Below are 17,027 nucleotides of genomic sequence, written 5' to 3'. Positions count from 1 at the left end.
ATTCGTTTGAAGTTTCCTCTGTCGTTGACTCAGACTGACAGACAATTTTGTCATACGCGAACTAGTGGTTCATTTTCTATCCAGCTTTCCAAGAGTTTTAAAAATTCTATTAAACTGCAGCGAAGAATATGTGACATGCTGAAAGCCGCCCAGCACCAGATATCTATAGAAAGTCCGCTTTACTGAAAAACGCATTTTGTTTAAGTAAAACCAAATATTACACGATATCTAAATTTTTGAAGCACGAACTTGGATTTTCTATGCTACAGTCATGGAAATCGATTATAAGCTATAGAGACGAGATAATTCCGAGATTTCGAAAACCTGACAGGTCGTTTGGATTCTTAGAAAAATGGTTTCATTTCGTCCGCTACGTTAATTGTAAAAAACTACTCCTTTCCTTCTTTTTTCGTCTTCGTTGGTACCGTTTTTCCACTTTTTTGCTGTTTTTTCTGTATTTTATTTAGTTTTTAGCTCCCTGTTTTCTCTTTACTCAACGGTTTTGTTTTTTCCCGTATTGGAAATTTTTTCTCTTCCTTATACTTTTCCGTTGATCCGTTTTTGCTGTTTTTATTGTCGTGTTCTTCCATCCTATTTTCCCATCTTTCTCCTTTCATATCCCGTGTGACCGCTTCTTTCCGTTTTCCACATTTCCTTTATCCTTTATCATTTTCAGCCCACTTTTTCTTCTTTTTCTTTTTGTCCTGTCTCATTTCTCGCCCTTTTCAGGCCTGATTTTATTCATATTTTCATATTTTCTGACCCATTTTTCATGTTTTTAATTCCGTTTTCCCTTACTTGACTCTTTTTCACGTGACGTGGAAAACCTTTTCTGCCCCGTTTTCCTTTTATTTTTCTCGTTTCTCATTCTCAGCCCACTTTTTCCTCTTTTTCTTTTTGTCCTGTCCCATTTCACGCCCTTTTCAGTCCTGATTTTATTCATATTTTCATATTTTCTGACCCATTTTTCATGTTTTTCTTCCGTTTTTCCTCATTGTTTTAGGAAACAACTCCATCAACTCCTTTTCTACTTTTTGCCTTTCCTCTGTTCCGTTCTTCTTCCAATTATATCCTACTTTTCTGTCACGTTATGTTTTTCTTTTCCATTTCATCCAGTTTGTCTTCCGTTTTCATCTTTTTCCTTTCCAATTTCCTCTATTTTTATTCTCGTTTCGCAATTGAGATGCTCCCATATTTTCTTCTATTCTTTTTCTCCTTTTCCATCCCGATTTTCCCTTTAATGGTCAATTTTCCTTCGGTTGCTGTCCCATTATTTCTTATTTTTAGTCCTCTTTTAACCCGTTTTCAGTCCTCATGTTTTTTTCTCGAGTTTTGTTTTTAGTTTTCACGTTTTTCCTTTTTTTCGGCTGTTACATCTTCCACTGTTCTTTTTTTCCCTCTCTTCTTTTCCTTTCCTGGTTTTCACTCTTTTCCCTAGTCCTTATTACCTCCCTCCTTACCGGGCCCGTTTTTTACCTTTTCCTGAGTCTTTTTCTGTTGTTTTCTATCCCGTTCCGTTTCTTTTTCAGTTCCGGTCTTCGCCTTTCAATGCCTTTTCTATCCTGTTTTTCGTTCTCGTCTGTCTTATTATGTTGTGCTTATCGACATTTTCTGTTTTTCCTTATCCTTTCAGTCTTTTGTTTTCATTTTTTCTCTACCATCCTCTTTTTTGCTCTTGTTTCCATCCCCGTTTTTAATCCTGATTTTGCTCTTATTTTTATATTTTCTGTTCCAATTTTCGTCTTTTCTCTTCCGTTTTTCCTCATTTTCAAGCCCGTTTTTTTCTATTCTTATCTCATTTTTGTTTCCTGTCCCGTTAACTCCTTTTCTACTTCGTTCTCTTTCCTCTGTTCCGTTCTTCTTCCAAATATGTCCTACTTTTCCTATTTTTCTTTTCCGTTTTCCATCCCGTTTGTCTTCCATTGTCATTTTTCCCTTTCCAATTTCCTCTGTTTTTATTCTCGTTTCAAAATTGCTCCCCTCATATTTTATTCTATTCTTTTTCTCCTTTTCTGTCCCGTTTTTCCTTCTCTACATTTTTGTTTTCGTTTGCTGTCTCAATATTTCCTACTTTTAGTCCAATTTTCATTCGTTTCCAGTCCTCATGTTTTTCTCTTGAGTTTTGTCATTTTCTTTCTCGTTTTTCCTTTGTTTGTCGGCCTGTTTCTGTTCTTTTTTTTCTCTTTCTCCCTTCTTTCCCTGTCCTAGTTTTCACTCTTTTCCTTAGTCCGTATACCGTTATTTGTAATTTTTTCTGTTTTTCCTCGTTACCGGGTCCATTTTTGCCCTTTTTCTGTGCCCTTTTTTATTATTTTCTATCCCGTTGCGTCTCTCTTTCAGTTCCGGTTTTCGTTTTTCAATGCCTTTTATATCCCGCTTTTCGTTCTGGTCTGTTTTGTTCTTCCGCTTATTATTATCATACTTTTCTTTTTTTCTTAATCCCTTTAGTCGTCCATTTTCATTATTTCTCTCCACTTTTTGTCTGTACTGTATTTCCTCTTTTTTGTTATCGTTTCTCCGTTTTACTGCTTCGTTTATTCTAGTTTTTTCCGTTTTGTATCCGTTTTGTGCTGTTTTTACACCCAAGCCTGCTTTTTCTCGTGACCAGGCCCGTTTTTTCCACTTTCCTGTGTCCTTTTTTTATCATTTTGTGTCCAGTTCCGTCTCTTTTTCAGTTCCAGTTTTCGCTTTTTAACGTACTTCCCGTTTTTCATAGTCATCCTTCCGTTCTTCCTCTTATTATGTTCTGCTTATCCTCCTTTTCTGTTTTTCGCTTTAGTCTTCCGTTTTCATTTTTCTCTCCACTTTTTTCTTCTGTCCCATTTTTCCTCTTTCTTTAATCTCGTTTCTCCATTTTTCTACTCCGTCTTTTATACTTTTTTTGCGCATTTTCGTTACAATTTTATCTTGTTTTGTCCTCTATTTACTTCAAAATCTGCTTTTTCTCGTAACCAGGCCCGTTTTTCTTCTTTTCCTGTGTCTTTTTGTCGTTTTCTATCCCGTTCCGTCTCTTTTCCAGTGCCGGTTTTCGCTTTTTAACTCCTTTTCTATCCTGTTTTTCGTCTTTGTCGGTTCCGTTCGTCCTCTTCTTTTTCTTTTTATACCTTTAGTATTCCGTTTTCATTTTTACTCTCCGATTGATTTCTTCTTCTGTTCCGGTTTTCCTTTTTTTTGTTCTCGTTTCACCATTTTCCTGCTCCGTCTTTTCTACTTTACTTGTTTTTTCTACTTTTACTCGTTTACTTTCCAGTTTTGTTTCCGTTTTTGTCCCGTTTTTACAACCCTGTTACAGGCCTGTTTTTTCTCGTAGCTAAACCGGTTTTTCCTCTTTTTGTGTGTCCTTTTGACATTTTCTGCCCCGTACCGTCTCTTTTTCAGTCCCAGTTTTCGCTTTTTAACTCCTTTTCTATCCCGTTTTTCGTCGTCGTCTGTTCCATCCGTCTTCTACTGTTTTTCTTTATTCCTTTAGTCTTCCGTTTTCATTTTTTTTCTCCATTTTTTCATCTTCTGTCCCATTTTTCCTCTTTTTTATTTTTACTCGTTTTTTTTCTCGTTTTGTCTTCTTTTTGGTCCCGTTTTTACACCCAAGCCTCCATTTTCTTATAACCAGGCCCGTTTTTCCTGTGTCTTATTTTCTGTCATTTTCTGTCCCGCTCGGTCTCTTTTTCAATCCTGGTTGTCGCTTTGTACCCGTTTTTTATCCCGTTTTTTCGTCGTCGTCGTTCCGTTCTTCCTCTTATTATGTTCTGCTTATCCTCCTTTTCTGTTTTTCTTTATCCCTCCGTTCCGTCTTTATCTCTTCCGTTTTCATTTTTTCTCTCCATTTTTTTCTTCTGTCCCATTTTGGTTTTTATTTTGTTCTCGTTTGTCCATTTTTCTGCTCCGTCTTTTATACTTTATTTTTACTCGTTTTTCTTCGTTTGCTCATTTTTGTTCCTATTTTGTTTTCTGTTTTGTTACGTTTTGTCCACATCCAGACCTGCTTTTTCTCGTAACTAGGCCTGTTTTTCTTCTTTTCCTGCATCTTTTTCTGTCCCGTTCCGTCTCTTTTTCAGTCTCGGTTTTCGCTTTTTAGCTCTTTTTCTATTCCGTTTTTCGTTTTCGTCTGTTCCGTTCGTCCTCTTCTGTTTTTCTTTATCCCATTAGTCTTCCGTTTCATTTTTTCTCTCAAATTTTCCTTCTGTCCCATTTTTCCTTTGTTTTTGTTCCATTCTCCATTTTTCTGCTCCGTCTTTTATACTTTTGTTTTGCCCATTTTCGTTCCCATTTTGTCTTCTGTTTTGTCCCCTTTTTACATCCTTATCCCTTTAGTCTTTTGTTTTCATTTTTTCTCTGCCGTCCTCTTTTTTGTTCTTGTTTTCATCTCCCTTTTCAGTCCTGATTTTGTTCTTATTTTTATATTTTCTGTTTCAATTTTCGTCGTTTCTCTTCCGACTTTCCTCATTTTCAAGCCCGTTTCTTTTCTGTTCTTATGTTGTTTTTTTCCTGTCCCGTTAACTCCTGTTCTACTTCGTTCCCTTTCTTCTGTTCCGTTCTTCTTCTAAATATGTCCTACTTTTCCTATTTTTCTGTCACGTTCTGTCTTTTTTCATTTTCCGTCCCGTTGGTATTCCATTTTCATTTTTTTCCTTTCCTATTTCCTCTGTTTTTATTCTCGTTTCCAATTGCTCCCCCCCATATTTTATTCTATTCTTTTTCTCCTTTTCTATCCCGTTTTTCCTTTTCTACATTTTTGTCTTCGTTTGCTATCCCATTGCTTCCTACTTTTAGTCCTATTTTCACTCGTTTTCAGTCCTCATGTTTTGCTCTTGAGTTTTGTTATTTTTTTTCATTTTTTCTTTGTTTGTCGGCCTGTTTCTGTTCTTTTTTCTCTTGCTCTCTTCTTTTCCTGTCCTGGCTTTCACCCTAGTCGTTATACCGTTATTCGTTATTTTTTTCTGTTTTACCTCGTTATCGGGTCCGTGTTTGCCCTTTTCCTGTGTCTTTTTCGGTTATTTTCTGTCCCGTTCTGTCTCTTTTCCAGTTCCGGTTCTCGCGTTTCAATGCCTTTTATATCCCGCTTTTTATTCTGTTCTTCCTCTTATTATGTTATTCTTTTATCTTAATTTTCTGTTTTTCTTAATCCCTTTAGTCGTCCATTTTCATTATTTCTCTCCACTTTTTTTTCTGTTCTGTATTTCCTCTTTTTTGTTCGCGTTTCTCCGTTTTACTGCTTCGTTTATTCTAGTTTTTTTCCGTTTTGTATCCTTTTTTGTGCTGTTGTTCCTCTTTCCTGTGTCTTATTGTTGTCATTTCGTGTCCTGTTCCGTCTTTTTTTCAGTTCCGGTTTTCGCTTTTTACCGTGTTTGCCGTTTTTCATAGTCGTCGTTCCGTTCTTTCTCTTATTATGTTCTGCTTATCCTCCTTTTCTGTTTTTCTTTATCACTTTAGTCTTCCGGTTTCATTTTTTCTCTCCACTTTTTTCTTCTGTCCCATTTTTCCTCTTTCTTTGTTCTCGTTTCTCCATTTGTTTGCTCCGTCCTATATACTTTTTTAGCGCGTTTTCGTTCCCATTTTGGTCTTCTGGACAATTTTTACATCTAAACCTGCTTTTTCTCACAACCAGGCCTGTTTTCTCTCTTTTCCTGTGTCTTTTTCTATCCCGTTCCGTCTCTTTTTCCGTCCCGGTTTTCGCTATTTCACTCCTTTTCTGTCCCGTTTTTCGTCGTCGTCTGTTCCGTCCGTCCTGTACTGTTTTTCTTTATCCCTTTAGTCTTCCGTTTTCATTTTTTCTCTTTATTTTTTCTTCTTCTGTCCCAGTTTTCCTCTTTTTTATTTTTTTATTCGTTTTATTTTTCGTTTTTTGCTTCTTTTTTCTCCCGTTTTTACACCCAGGCCGTCTTTTTCTCGAGATCAGGTCTGTTTTCCTCTTTTCCTGTGTCTTTTTGTTTTTTTCTGTCCCGTTCCGTCCTCCGTTTTTCGTCGTCATCGTTCCGTTCTTCCACTTATTATGTTCTGCGTATCCTCCTTTTCTGTTTTTCTTTGTCCCCTAAGTCTTCCGTTATCATTATTTCGTCCCGTTTTGCCTCTTCTTTTGTTTTCGTTTCTCCATTTTCCTCCTCCGTCTTTTCTGCTTTTCTTTCACTCGTTTTCTTTACCCGTTTTTCCTTCTTTTTTGTTCCAATTTTACACCTTTATTGCATCGTTCTATTTTGTTTTTCAGTTTATCCTCATTTTTTTCTCGTTTTCTCTTCTGTTTTTCATCTTTTCCTGTCTAGTTTCCTCGTATTTTTTTGCCTCCTAATCCTTTTTTTTCTCTCTCGTTTTATTCTTTTCCACTTTTTCCTCTTTTTATGTACCGTTTTCCCTAACATTGGGACGTATGAATAAAAAGTTTTGCTTTGCTTCTACCATGAAATTTCACAGGAAAAGCAAAGCAAGCTGTTTTATTCATACGGCCTACGGTGTCATGTTTTTTTCGTTTTATTTTCATGTCAGTTTTTAGTCCTTTTTTCTTTCGTTTGTCCAGTTTTGACATGTTTTCCCTCAAGCTCTTTTCCGTTTTCCCTCCTTCTGTCTCATTTTTTCCTTTATTGCTTCTTTTTCTGAAGAACAGCAGGAGATAGACTACCTCGGTAATCGATCACTCAGTGATCGAAAGAGAAGAAAATTTACTAACGTTTTTCAAAAGAAATTATTTGCTGTACGTTTGCTCGGTTCATGAGATATAAACTCAATTGAAACTCAGTTTAAAATATTTAATTCTCTTTAAGATTTAGTAAATGTTAAAGAAAACCGAGTTTTTTTTTTCCATAACTCAGGTAAAATAATTTTTTTTATGGAAATTTTATCATTAAAAGATTAGAAATTGATAAATAAGAAAAAAGAACTTTCATTTGGAGACTTCCATCATCTGAGTTCTGAGAAATTGAACTTTAAAATTAAATTGAACTGGTGCAAAACCATTGGACTTGAAACTAGACTTGAAATTGGAGTTGAAATCGGAATTGAAATTATACTTGAAGTTGGGCTTAAAATCAAGGTTAAAATTTGACGGAATTGAAATTAAAATTTAAATAAGATGTGAACCAAGAATTTAAGGAACCAATTTGAAAAAAAAATGCTATTGAAAAAAGTTTTTTTACCAACATTTTCCTACGGTGGTGGAAAATTGAAGAGTTTCTGGTGTGTTAATTTCGCACTCCCACAGAACGTCTGTAGAGTAATCCATCAGCAATTTTACACCATCGTCACTACTTCACTGTTTCAAAAGCATTTTGCAGAACAACGTAATCAACTGACGTCTTTGTTCATAAGTTTTCACTTTCCACTGTTCCCATGTTGTTAGCTTCAAGTTCATGTACTGTTTACCGACGACTGCTGCGACGATCGCTTTTCGAGCACACCTGGAAGGCACGACGTGGTTGGTGGGAAAAGACAGCAAACTTTTTGTCACTCTACCCCTCTCTCAGTCTCTGTCTCTGTCTCGCGCACTGTTTCGCACTCATTCACCGGAGTGGCAAAGGTGTTACAAGTCAGCTTTTAAGCTTGTTATGTAAATAAGTTTCACGTTCGCACGGTTTCCTTCCTCATCACGTTCTGTGAATTCCTTAGCATCCTTTCTCGCAGCAGAAATGCACGGAACCAAAACCTGGGGCCTGGAACCTGGAATGCAACATGATGTTGCTATTAAAAACTAGTGGATCCGGAGCGCAGCGCACAAGAGAGGCATATAAAAAGCTAGTTTGCTACCCTCCCTGCTGCCGATATGCACCCACCAAAAGTGGGACGGGACGAAAAAATGCTGAAGAAAACTAGTTAAGACAACGTGATGGTAATCAGAAATAATGGCCCCGAGTAACGGTGCTTTCGCTTGCTTCCTCGGCAGGCACGACGAGCGAAAAAGAAACACGTCCCCGGCAAAAGAATGTTAATAACGTGTAATTTAGTGTTTTGTAAGTATACGAAGGACTACGTGTTTTTCAGGTTTTGCTCGATCCGTACCTAGCCGACCGACCGACCGACTGACGAGAGCGACTTCCGGTAATCCGGCGCCGGCTTTTTAGTGGATTGTAAAATCTAACGATTATTACCTTTTATTAACCTTTCCATGCCAGTTGTTACACGCTGCCTCGGGCCTCCGGCCCGCAGGTTCCTACGGCTTATCACTTTAAAAAAATTGCCCTTCTTCGGGTGGTTAGCCCCAGTCTTATCGAAAACTTTTTATCGCAATGACGGTTTCATTATTTCTTTCTCCACCCACTAACGGCGGTCTTTCCTTTTTATTCCTTACTCTTACTCGCAGATTCAATTATATGGTTTCAACAAGGAACTGTACCACAATATGTCGGAGGCCCAGCATAAGGCTCAGGGAATCGTCGGCATCTCGCTGATGGTGCAGATCGGCGATACGCCCAATCCCGAGCTGCGGATAATTACCAGCACCTTCAACAAGGTGCTGTACAAAGGTTAGAATCACCGCTCGAACCCTTGAACTGCTCAAATAATCCACTATCGGGTTTTTCGTTTCCACTAGGCTCTTCCACTCCGATACGGCACATCTCGCTGCGGTCGTTACTGCCAAACACCGAACAGTACATGACGTACGAGGGGTCCACCACGCATCCCGGCTGCTGGGAGAGCACGGTATGGATCATCCTAAACAAGCCGATCTACATCACGAAACAGGAGGTGAGTTTGATTACCAAATGAAAGCTCTGCAAGTTGTTGAGAATTCTTTTTTCCGTGTTTTTTTTCTTCTTCTCAACAAAAGCTGTACGCCTTGCGGAAGTTGATGCAGGGTTCGGAGCAAACGCCCAAGGCCCCGCTTGGGAACAATGCTAGGCCGCTGCAGGCGTTGCATCACCGGACGGTCCGAACGAACATCGATTTTGCCCACACCGGCGCGAGCAAGGTAGGCCATGGACCTAGCAACGCACAGATGTTTATTTGTTTGTTGTTTATTTTTGACGTAGGATTACGTCTTACGACAAAGTTTAGCTAGGCAAAGTATCATTCCAAAAAACTAACTCGAAAAGTGCCCCACGCCAATGATTTGGTGGTTCTCTTATCGAGTTTCAATATGTTTGCACCAATCAATCGGAAAATCTTCTGCGCGTTGGCCGAATTAAAGAAATCTGTTGGTTTTTAAGTGTGTTACTACTGAAAAATTAAAAGTTATGAGCCTTTGTCTAACTAGAAATCCACTATAAATTAGACTAGAGTTTGGACTAATTTGAGCTTGAAGCTTTACTTCACTAATAGGATCTAAAATTAGATTTGAAATTGGACTTAAATTTCGAGTAATTTGGACTGGAAATTTTACTTGGAATTAAGCATTACGATTGGACTTAAAACCGAAGTTTTTATTTGGAATTTTGCTTGAAATTTTATTAGAAATTGAAATTGAATTAGACTTTAAATTGGAAATTGGAAATTAAGCTCGAAGCTTAAAATTGGAGTTGAAATTGTACTTGAAATTGGACATAAACCAAATTTAAATTGGACTTGAAATTAGAATTCAAATAATACTTGACATCTGAGTTTAAATTTGACTTCAAATTGAACTAAATATTGGAATAAAATTAGACTTGAAATTGGGCGCAAAATCGGCCATGCAATTGAACATTAAATAATGGACATTATAGAGCGAAGACGCGAATGACCCTCAGGGTTGAAACCTCTAGAAATAAAAAATATATTGGAAATTAAACTAGACCTGAATTTGGACAAATTTGAGCTTGAATTTTTACTTCAAACCGGACATGGACACGGACAAGTTTGACTTGGAAATAGATTAGACATTTTTCGTCTTATTCTCTCCACGTTTTACCTCCTTTCTGTTCAGTTTTTTCACTTTCTGTTCCGTTTCCTCTCCATTTTTGTACCGTTTTTTTTCCTGGCTCTCACATTCCTTTCTTTTTTTTTCTTTTGTCTCCTCCCTTTTTTGTGTCTCTTGTTTCCTGTTTCATTGTTCCGCTTTTCCTCGTTTATTCTGTTTTGGCTGATTTTTGCCTGTCCTCTCTGGCTTACCTATTTTAGTTTTTTTTTCTCTTCCATTATGCCTCTTTTTTATACCGTTTCACGTTTTTAGTCCCGTTTTTCTCCTTTAACAACCCGGTTTTTTTATCTTTCTCGCTATTTTTCTTCTCCCTTTTGGGGACTTGTTTACTGATCCTTTCTTCTCTATTTTGCTCTCTCGTTTTTGCTTCTTCGTGCAGAAGCACACTTTTTCCTCATTCTCTGTTCCTTTACCATTCTTTTCCTATCTCGTTTTACACCCTTTTCTTGAATCCTAATATTTTGTTTTGTTTTTGGTTTTTTTCGTTTTCAAGCCCGTTTGTCTTCTTCGTTTCTGCCTCGTTTTTTGTTCGACTTGTTATTTTTACTCAGTCGCAGTTTTTGACTTTTTGCGCTTTTTCACTCTTTGTCGGTCACGATGTTCATTTTCATCTGTTTCGTTCTTCCTCTTATTATGTCCTGTTTCACCTCCTTTTTGTCTCGTCCCGTTGTTCTTTTCCATTTTATCCCTTTTGTCTTCCGTTTTCACTTTTTTCTCTCAATTTTTTGTTTGTCTGTCCCGTTTTTCCTCTTTTGCTGTTCTCGTTTCTCCATTTCCTTGCACCCTTGCATTGTCGGCTTTTCTTTTCCTTCTTTTCTATTCCGTTTTTTCTCCTTTTCTCCAAACTATCCTCATTTTCTTTCTCGTTTTCGTTATGGTTTTCCTTTTTTCTTGTCCATTCTTCATCTTATTCTGTCCAGTCTCCTCGTTTTTCGCCACATTTTCTCTTTTTCTCTCGTTTTCTTCTTTCCTACTTGTTTTCTATTTTTATGTCCCGTATTCCCTCCCATTTGTCACGTTCTTTTTTCGTACTTCTATTTTTATGCCAATTTCTAGTTCAATGTAGCTTGAGTTATTACACCTACGTCCGTTCTGCTACATGGGGCTTGACTGTTTTGGACCAGTAGTCTGGGCGCCGCAGTGCAAAGAGATGGGTCGTGTTGTTTACGTGCCTGGTAGTCCGAGCGAAATAGCGCACTCACTAGCTACACAGCCCGATGGCCACCACTTGGTTTGATTCCCGTCGAGGTTCGCCGCCGGAAAGGGCAGAAAAATCTAAGGGGAGCAGCAGGGGGGCTCCGTAGCCGCAAGGTTACTGAGTCTGCTTTGACAAGCGAGTGGTCGTGGGTTCGAATCTTAGTAGAATCAAGCCATTCGATGTCAAGTGACTTTAGCATGGGTTTATTCTCAGGCCCCTCCATTTACCCTTCCTTCGTGCTGAATTCTATATTTAACCCTCTGAAGCCTCTTGACAGTGCAAATGTCCCTCCTATAGTTAAGTGTACTGGGTCAGAGGTACGAATGAGTCCTCGCCAGGGACAGCTATAATATGGGATAGTGCTGGCAGCGAGGAATAAGTGGGTAAAGTAGATCAAGCATTGAAGGAAGGGTAAACCCCAATACACGCAAGCACGCATACAATTTAAAATAAGCATATCGTTCATTCAATAGCGATTATAGCAAAAAGAAATGCAGTGCAGGTCATACAGCAAAACACCCGGGCGATATTACAATAGATCAACTATACTGGTCGCAGTAATGAGTCCACACATGGAAAAAAAAAGGGGAGCAGCAAGGAATTGGTGGAGCACATTCGCAGCTTCTACAAAGTGGAACGTCAATGCTCGGGCTTCACCTCATGTGGGGGGAGCTTGGGAAAGACTGGTCCGTTCTACGAAAGAAATACTGAGGGAAGACGACTGACTGATGGATGAAATTCTCTTTACTGCGATAGCCGAGGCGGAAGACATAATCAATAGCCGTCAACAACTTACGTACGTCGAGAAGAAGTCGGAAAATTCTGAAGCTTTAAGCTACCTAACCATTTTCTCCGTGGAGTTGCCACGAACGAACCAACGTTCCACATACCTCGTGTAGATGCAGCAGCAGCATTAAATGAACTCTTACCAGTGGTCACAGCAGATAGCCGAAGATATGATGTGGAAAAGGTGGATAAAGATGTATGTTCCTATAATCAATCAACGCACGAAGTGGTTTGGTGAAGCGAAGAATTTGCGACAGCGAAGCTTACGGCGGTTCTCTATAAAATATAATGCAAAAAAGTTATAGTATAGTGGAACTCTCAACTCTGAACTTTGAAGTTGTTAATCTAATCGACCGGAATTTTTGCGTTTAAAAAATTAATTGCGTAAAAAAATCCGCTATCGTAAGTAATCACTTGATAATTTTCTGTTCAAAACTTGCTTTTGAAAGGTCAGTGCCCTAACTTTTGTTTAGATATGGGCACACCAATGCTCATCAGGATTGTTGAAATTTGTCATTAAAATGGTAAATCGATCATTTTCGAATCGAGAAATTACAAAGGACACCTTTTAGATGCGTAAATTTGTTCAAAAAGAAAAAAAATGCATGTTTCTAATTCGCTAATTTCCCAATTTATTTTGAAGATTTTTGCTTCAATTGAATGGATCAATCATCATCATCATCCGTTAGTGCTAGCACTGCGGTAGCTCTTGTTTTATTTCAATTCCGTTCAGGTACAATTTTAGACCGTCCCCTTTTTCCGGTTATGCCAATTCATGACTTACGTAGCCGAATCTTTTCATCGATTGTTACTCTGGTATCTAGCAGGTGATATGTTGGTGGACGGCATCAGTTTGACGCTATTTTGACGTATCAGTTTGATGGGAGACAGTAGGACAGAAAATGACGTAGAACAAGACAGGAAAGGAGGAGAAACAGGCTTGAAAATCAGGAAAAATGCAAGAAGAAAGAACGCAAAAGAAAAGAAAAACAACACAAGGATGGGAATACGGAACAGGAAACAAAAGAAACCAATAAGGAAAAAAGAATAGCAAGGCAGTGAAAAGAAAACCGAAAGAGGGAGCGAGAAAATTGGGGAAAAGAGGTCAAATGGGATTTATATGAAGAAATATGAGAAATAAACGGGATGATGGGGGTTGGCGAATAAGGTAAATGCTAATTTTTATTTTGTAAAAACAATAAGTGATAGTGTCCAGTATATACATTACATTATTAGTAAATAAATAAATCTATTTATATAAGAGGCTTATGTCTGTACCGAAAACCAGGTCTCTGACAGGACGTCATGCTTTCGTAGCAATGGGTTGTAGGTATTCTCAGTCACCTCACTGGTCGACTGCTGGACTGCACGATTGCTCAGCTAGTTGACTAGCCTTCTCGACTAAACTGGTCGATTAGACTGCTCGATTTGATTGCTCGAGTGGACTGCTTAACAGAACGTCGACTTCGACTGTTCGACTCAACTGCTTGATTGGACAGATCGACTTGAGTGCTTAACTGAACAGCTTGATTTAACTGCTCGAGTAGACTACTCGACTTAACTACTCGATTCGACTGCTTGACACATTTGTTTGACTTACTACTCGACCCGACTGCCCAACTTAACTGCACGATTGAACTGCTCGACTGGACTGTTCGATTCGACTGCTCGACTGGATTGCTTGACTGGACAGCATGATTTATCTGCTCCACTCAACTGCTCGATTCAACTGCTTGATTCCACTGCTCGACTGGACTACTCGAATCAACTGCTCGACTCGACTGCTCGAATGAACTGCTGGACTCAACTACTCGATTGGCCTATTCGAATCGGCTGCTCGACTCAACTGCTCAACCCGATTGCTCGATTCAACTGCTCCACTAGACTACTCGATTTGATTGCTCGACTCAACTGACAGCTTGATTCAGCACCTCGACCTAACTGCTAGACTTAGCCACTCAACCCGACTGCTCGACTCAACTGCTTGACTTAACTGTTTGATTCGACAGCTCGACTTAACTACTCGACTCAACTGCTCGACTGGAATACTCGACTAAACTGCTCGCTTAAACTGCTCGACTCGACTGCTCGGTTTAACTGCCCAACTCGACTGCTCGACTCAACTACTCGGCTGGACTGCTTGATTGAACAACTTGATTTAACTGCTCGACTAGACTGCTCGGGTTTGACTGCTCCACTCAACTGCTTGACTTCTGTTTGATTCGTCAGCTCGACTTAACTGCTCGATTCAACTGCCCGACTGGACTTCTCGACTCAACTGCTTGACTGGACTACTCGACTCGACTGCTCGACTCAACTGCTCGAATAAACCAACTTCGACTGGACTACTCGACTCAACCACTCAACTCGACTACACGAATGAACTGCTCGACTCAACTGGTCGACTTTACAACTTGACCTACCATTCGATTCTACTGCTCGACTCAAGTGCTCGACTAGACTACTCGATTCAACTGCTCGACTGGACTACTCTACTTAACTGCTCGATTAAACTGCTCGACTGGACTGCTCGATTTAACTGCTCGACTCAACTGAACACTGAACTGAACAGCTTGATTTAACTGCTCGACTAGACTGCTCGATTTAACTGCTCGATTTAACTGCTCGACTTGACTGTTCGACTCGACTGCCCGACCCAACTGCTTGACTCGACTTCGACTGCTCGTCTCGCCTGCTCAACTCGATTGCTTGTCGCGACATCATACGGTCGGTGTTAAATCAGACCGGACCTAGCCGCAAAATTGTAAAAAATGAGTTAATGATAGCAAACGATCAAGAATTTTCGAAGCAACATTTTACTCTAATCTGACTACATAAATGTTGCAAACAGCCAGAAGTTTTTATTCAGTTAAATAAAACACAATACGACCATGAAAAACTATTTGTTTCAGTTTCCAGCTATGACTCTTTTATGTACAACATCTTAGAGCGATATTATGCAATATAAGAGCTCAAAGAACTAATACAAAGATTAAACATCTTCGCAAGCTGGTTCAATGGAATGTATCCGCAGTTTTCGGAATTCTGAGCAGCCATTTATATTTTCGGGATCGCAAGATTCGGGCTCAACTAGTTAAATAATAAATGAGTAATTCTCGCTGAAATGGGGCCACTACTGACAAAATAAAAAATAAGAATTACACTTTTGATACCTCGAAATAGTGGACCACTCGTTTGCCAAGGGGCCTAACAGTTTCAAAAAAAGTTGAATTTTGAGCAAACCTTGAGACCTATATCATGTGATATTTCATAAATTTGCCATAAAACAACTAACAAATGGCCCGGCTCTGTAAAGAAGAAGAACAGGGTTTTCTAATGGAGTAAAAATTTTTTTGGCGGCCATCTTGCATTTGGTCGCCATATTGGATTTTTTTAAAAAATGGCCGTTTTCACCATGAGTCCCCCAACCGATTTTCATTTTGAGACCACCATTTGAAAGCTGTGAAAAAAGTCTGTAAGAAACATTCATAAAATTAGGTGTGCAATGGCATTAAACTGAATAAAACAACCAGTTATTTGTAACAAGGTTCACAATTTTCATATAATTATTGTGATATTTCCAAAATTCGCTATGAAACAAACTACGGTTTTGTAAAAAGGAGAGATAGGGCTTATAAAGGAAGTGAAAAAAAATCGACGGGCATCTTGGATTTGGCCGCCATGTTGGATTTTATCCAAAAATCGCCATTTTCGCCATGATCCCCCAAACCGATTTTAATTTCAAGTCCACCATCGGAAAGCTGAGAAAAAATTCTATGAAAAACATTCATCAGGTTAAGTGTGCAATGGCATTAACTAATTAAAGCAATTAATTGCTTTATTTAGTTAGTCTCCGTTTGAGACTAAAACGTCCGCTTTAGTCCGTAACTGATCCATCGTTAGGTGCTGTCATCATAGTTTTGCCACCGAGGCCAACAACGTTGTCCTACGTTAACCACGCGGTCGTGTCTTATACACAACCCCTTCGGTTTTTTGTTCAGTTGTCAGAAGCACCTAACTTCTCTGGTTGCTTTGATTACTTTTGAGCTTTGTTAACAAATCACAGCTTGAGAAAAAGTAAAAAAAAATAAATTTTTGTCTTCTCTTTCTTTTTCCCACTCAGACCCAGAACTGTCCGACCATGTATAAGGATATGTACTACAAGGCGAATCGCTGGACGTCGGAAATTTCGGCCCGCGGCCGTGAGCGAGGTCTTCCAGACATTGACACCGTGTTCCACTCGCTGCCCTAGTGGAACTGGCGCGGGGGTGGCCACAACTCTCCCAACTGAACTCACACTCGAACACTGACACTCACACACATACACACACTCACGAACGAATACAGCACTTGGCTGGCTAAGCACCTAGTTAAAACCGTAACGGTGTGAATGAGCGTGAAAAACATGGGCAAAGCAATGAGGTTTATTTGCGATGTAGCCGAGTGATTAGACACAAACATACTAGAACAAAACAAAAGTATATAAACAAACACTTATTGTTACTAGAACAGGTTACTTCAGAATGGCCAAAACAAAACAAAAAAAACATGACAGGAGGTTCGGGTGGAAATGCATGCTCCGCATTCGACCGGTAGATGTTGGGGAAACTAAGGTGGGGATAAATATTCACGGAGCCCTCTTTAGGGTGGACAATAATAAAACATTTACAATTCTCTGCGACACGAACACCGAACTCTACAAATCATCAATCAAAGAAATCGAATTTTTTGTCTAAATCTACAGCAGGATGCAGGTGAGTGACGGCTTAAAAACGTTTATAAAAAGGTCAACTCTTTTTTGTAACAAAAAAAAATAAACATCAAATCTTTGCAAATCCTTGGTCCACCCTGACGGTGACGCTTCGAGCTGACGAGCGAAAGCCGGACAACAACAAAAAAAAAACGGTAGACTAAATTTGTAAATAAAACGCAGCATATATATGCCACACACGAGCGAAATTGCCTATTTAACCAAACAGAAAACAATTTAGATACAAGAAAAGTGCTTCAAACGACTACTAAGCGTAACAATATTAACTCTACCTACTTGAAACTAATTATCTAGGCAGATACCGTAGCAGGTGGACATTAAGAAAACAAAAACCTTAACCAAATGTAAACAATTAAAACAAACAAAAAAGTATAATCAAGCAGTAGTTTTTCTAACAGGATGCCTAAATAAATACTTAACAGAGCAAACAAACAGAACATAACAAAGCTGTA

At 38.9% G+C, this 17,027-nt stretch overlaps 1 protein-coding gene across 1 annotated transcript in view; it reads left to right on the top strand.

Annotated features, from left to right (window-relative positions):
• Positions 1–16,056, top strand: part of LOC128732462 (carbonic anhydrase-related protein 10) — a 30,219-nt gene extending 14,163 nt beyond the window's left edge. Inside the window, exons 5-8 of the mRNA XM_053825711.1 lie at positions 8,285–8,447; positions 8,516–8,670; positions 8,753–8,893; positions 15,928–16,056. Of these exons, the coding sequence (XP_053681686.1) occupies positions 8,285–8,447; positions 8,516–8,670; positions 8,753–8,893; positions 15,928–16,056 (588 nt within the window). The remainder of the gene's footprint in view (positions 1–8,284; positions 8,448–8,515; positions 8,671–8,752; positions 8,894–15,927) is intronic.
• Positions 16,057–17,027: the final 971 nt, after the last annotated feature.

Source organism: Sabethes cyaneus, chromosome 1 (genome assembly GCF_943734655.1).
Source record: "Sabethes cyaneus chromosome 1, idSabCyanKW18_F2, whole genome shotgun sequence".
Classification (NCBI taxonomy): Eukaryota; Metazoa; Arthropoda; class Insecta; order Diptera; family Culicidae; genus Sabethes; species Sabethes cyaneus.
The sequence above is the reverse complement of the archived record's forward strand: the minus strand, read 5'-3'. Positions and strand labels throughout refer to the sequence as shown.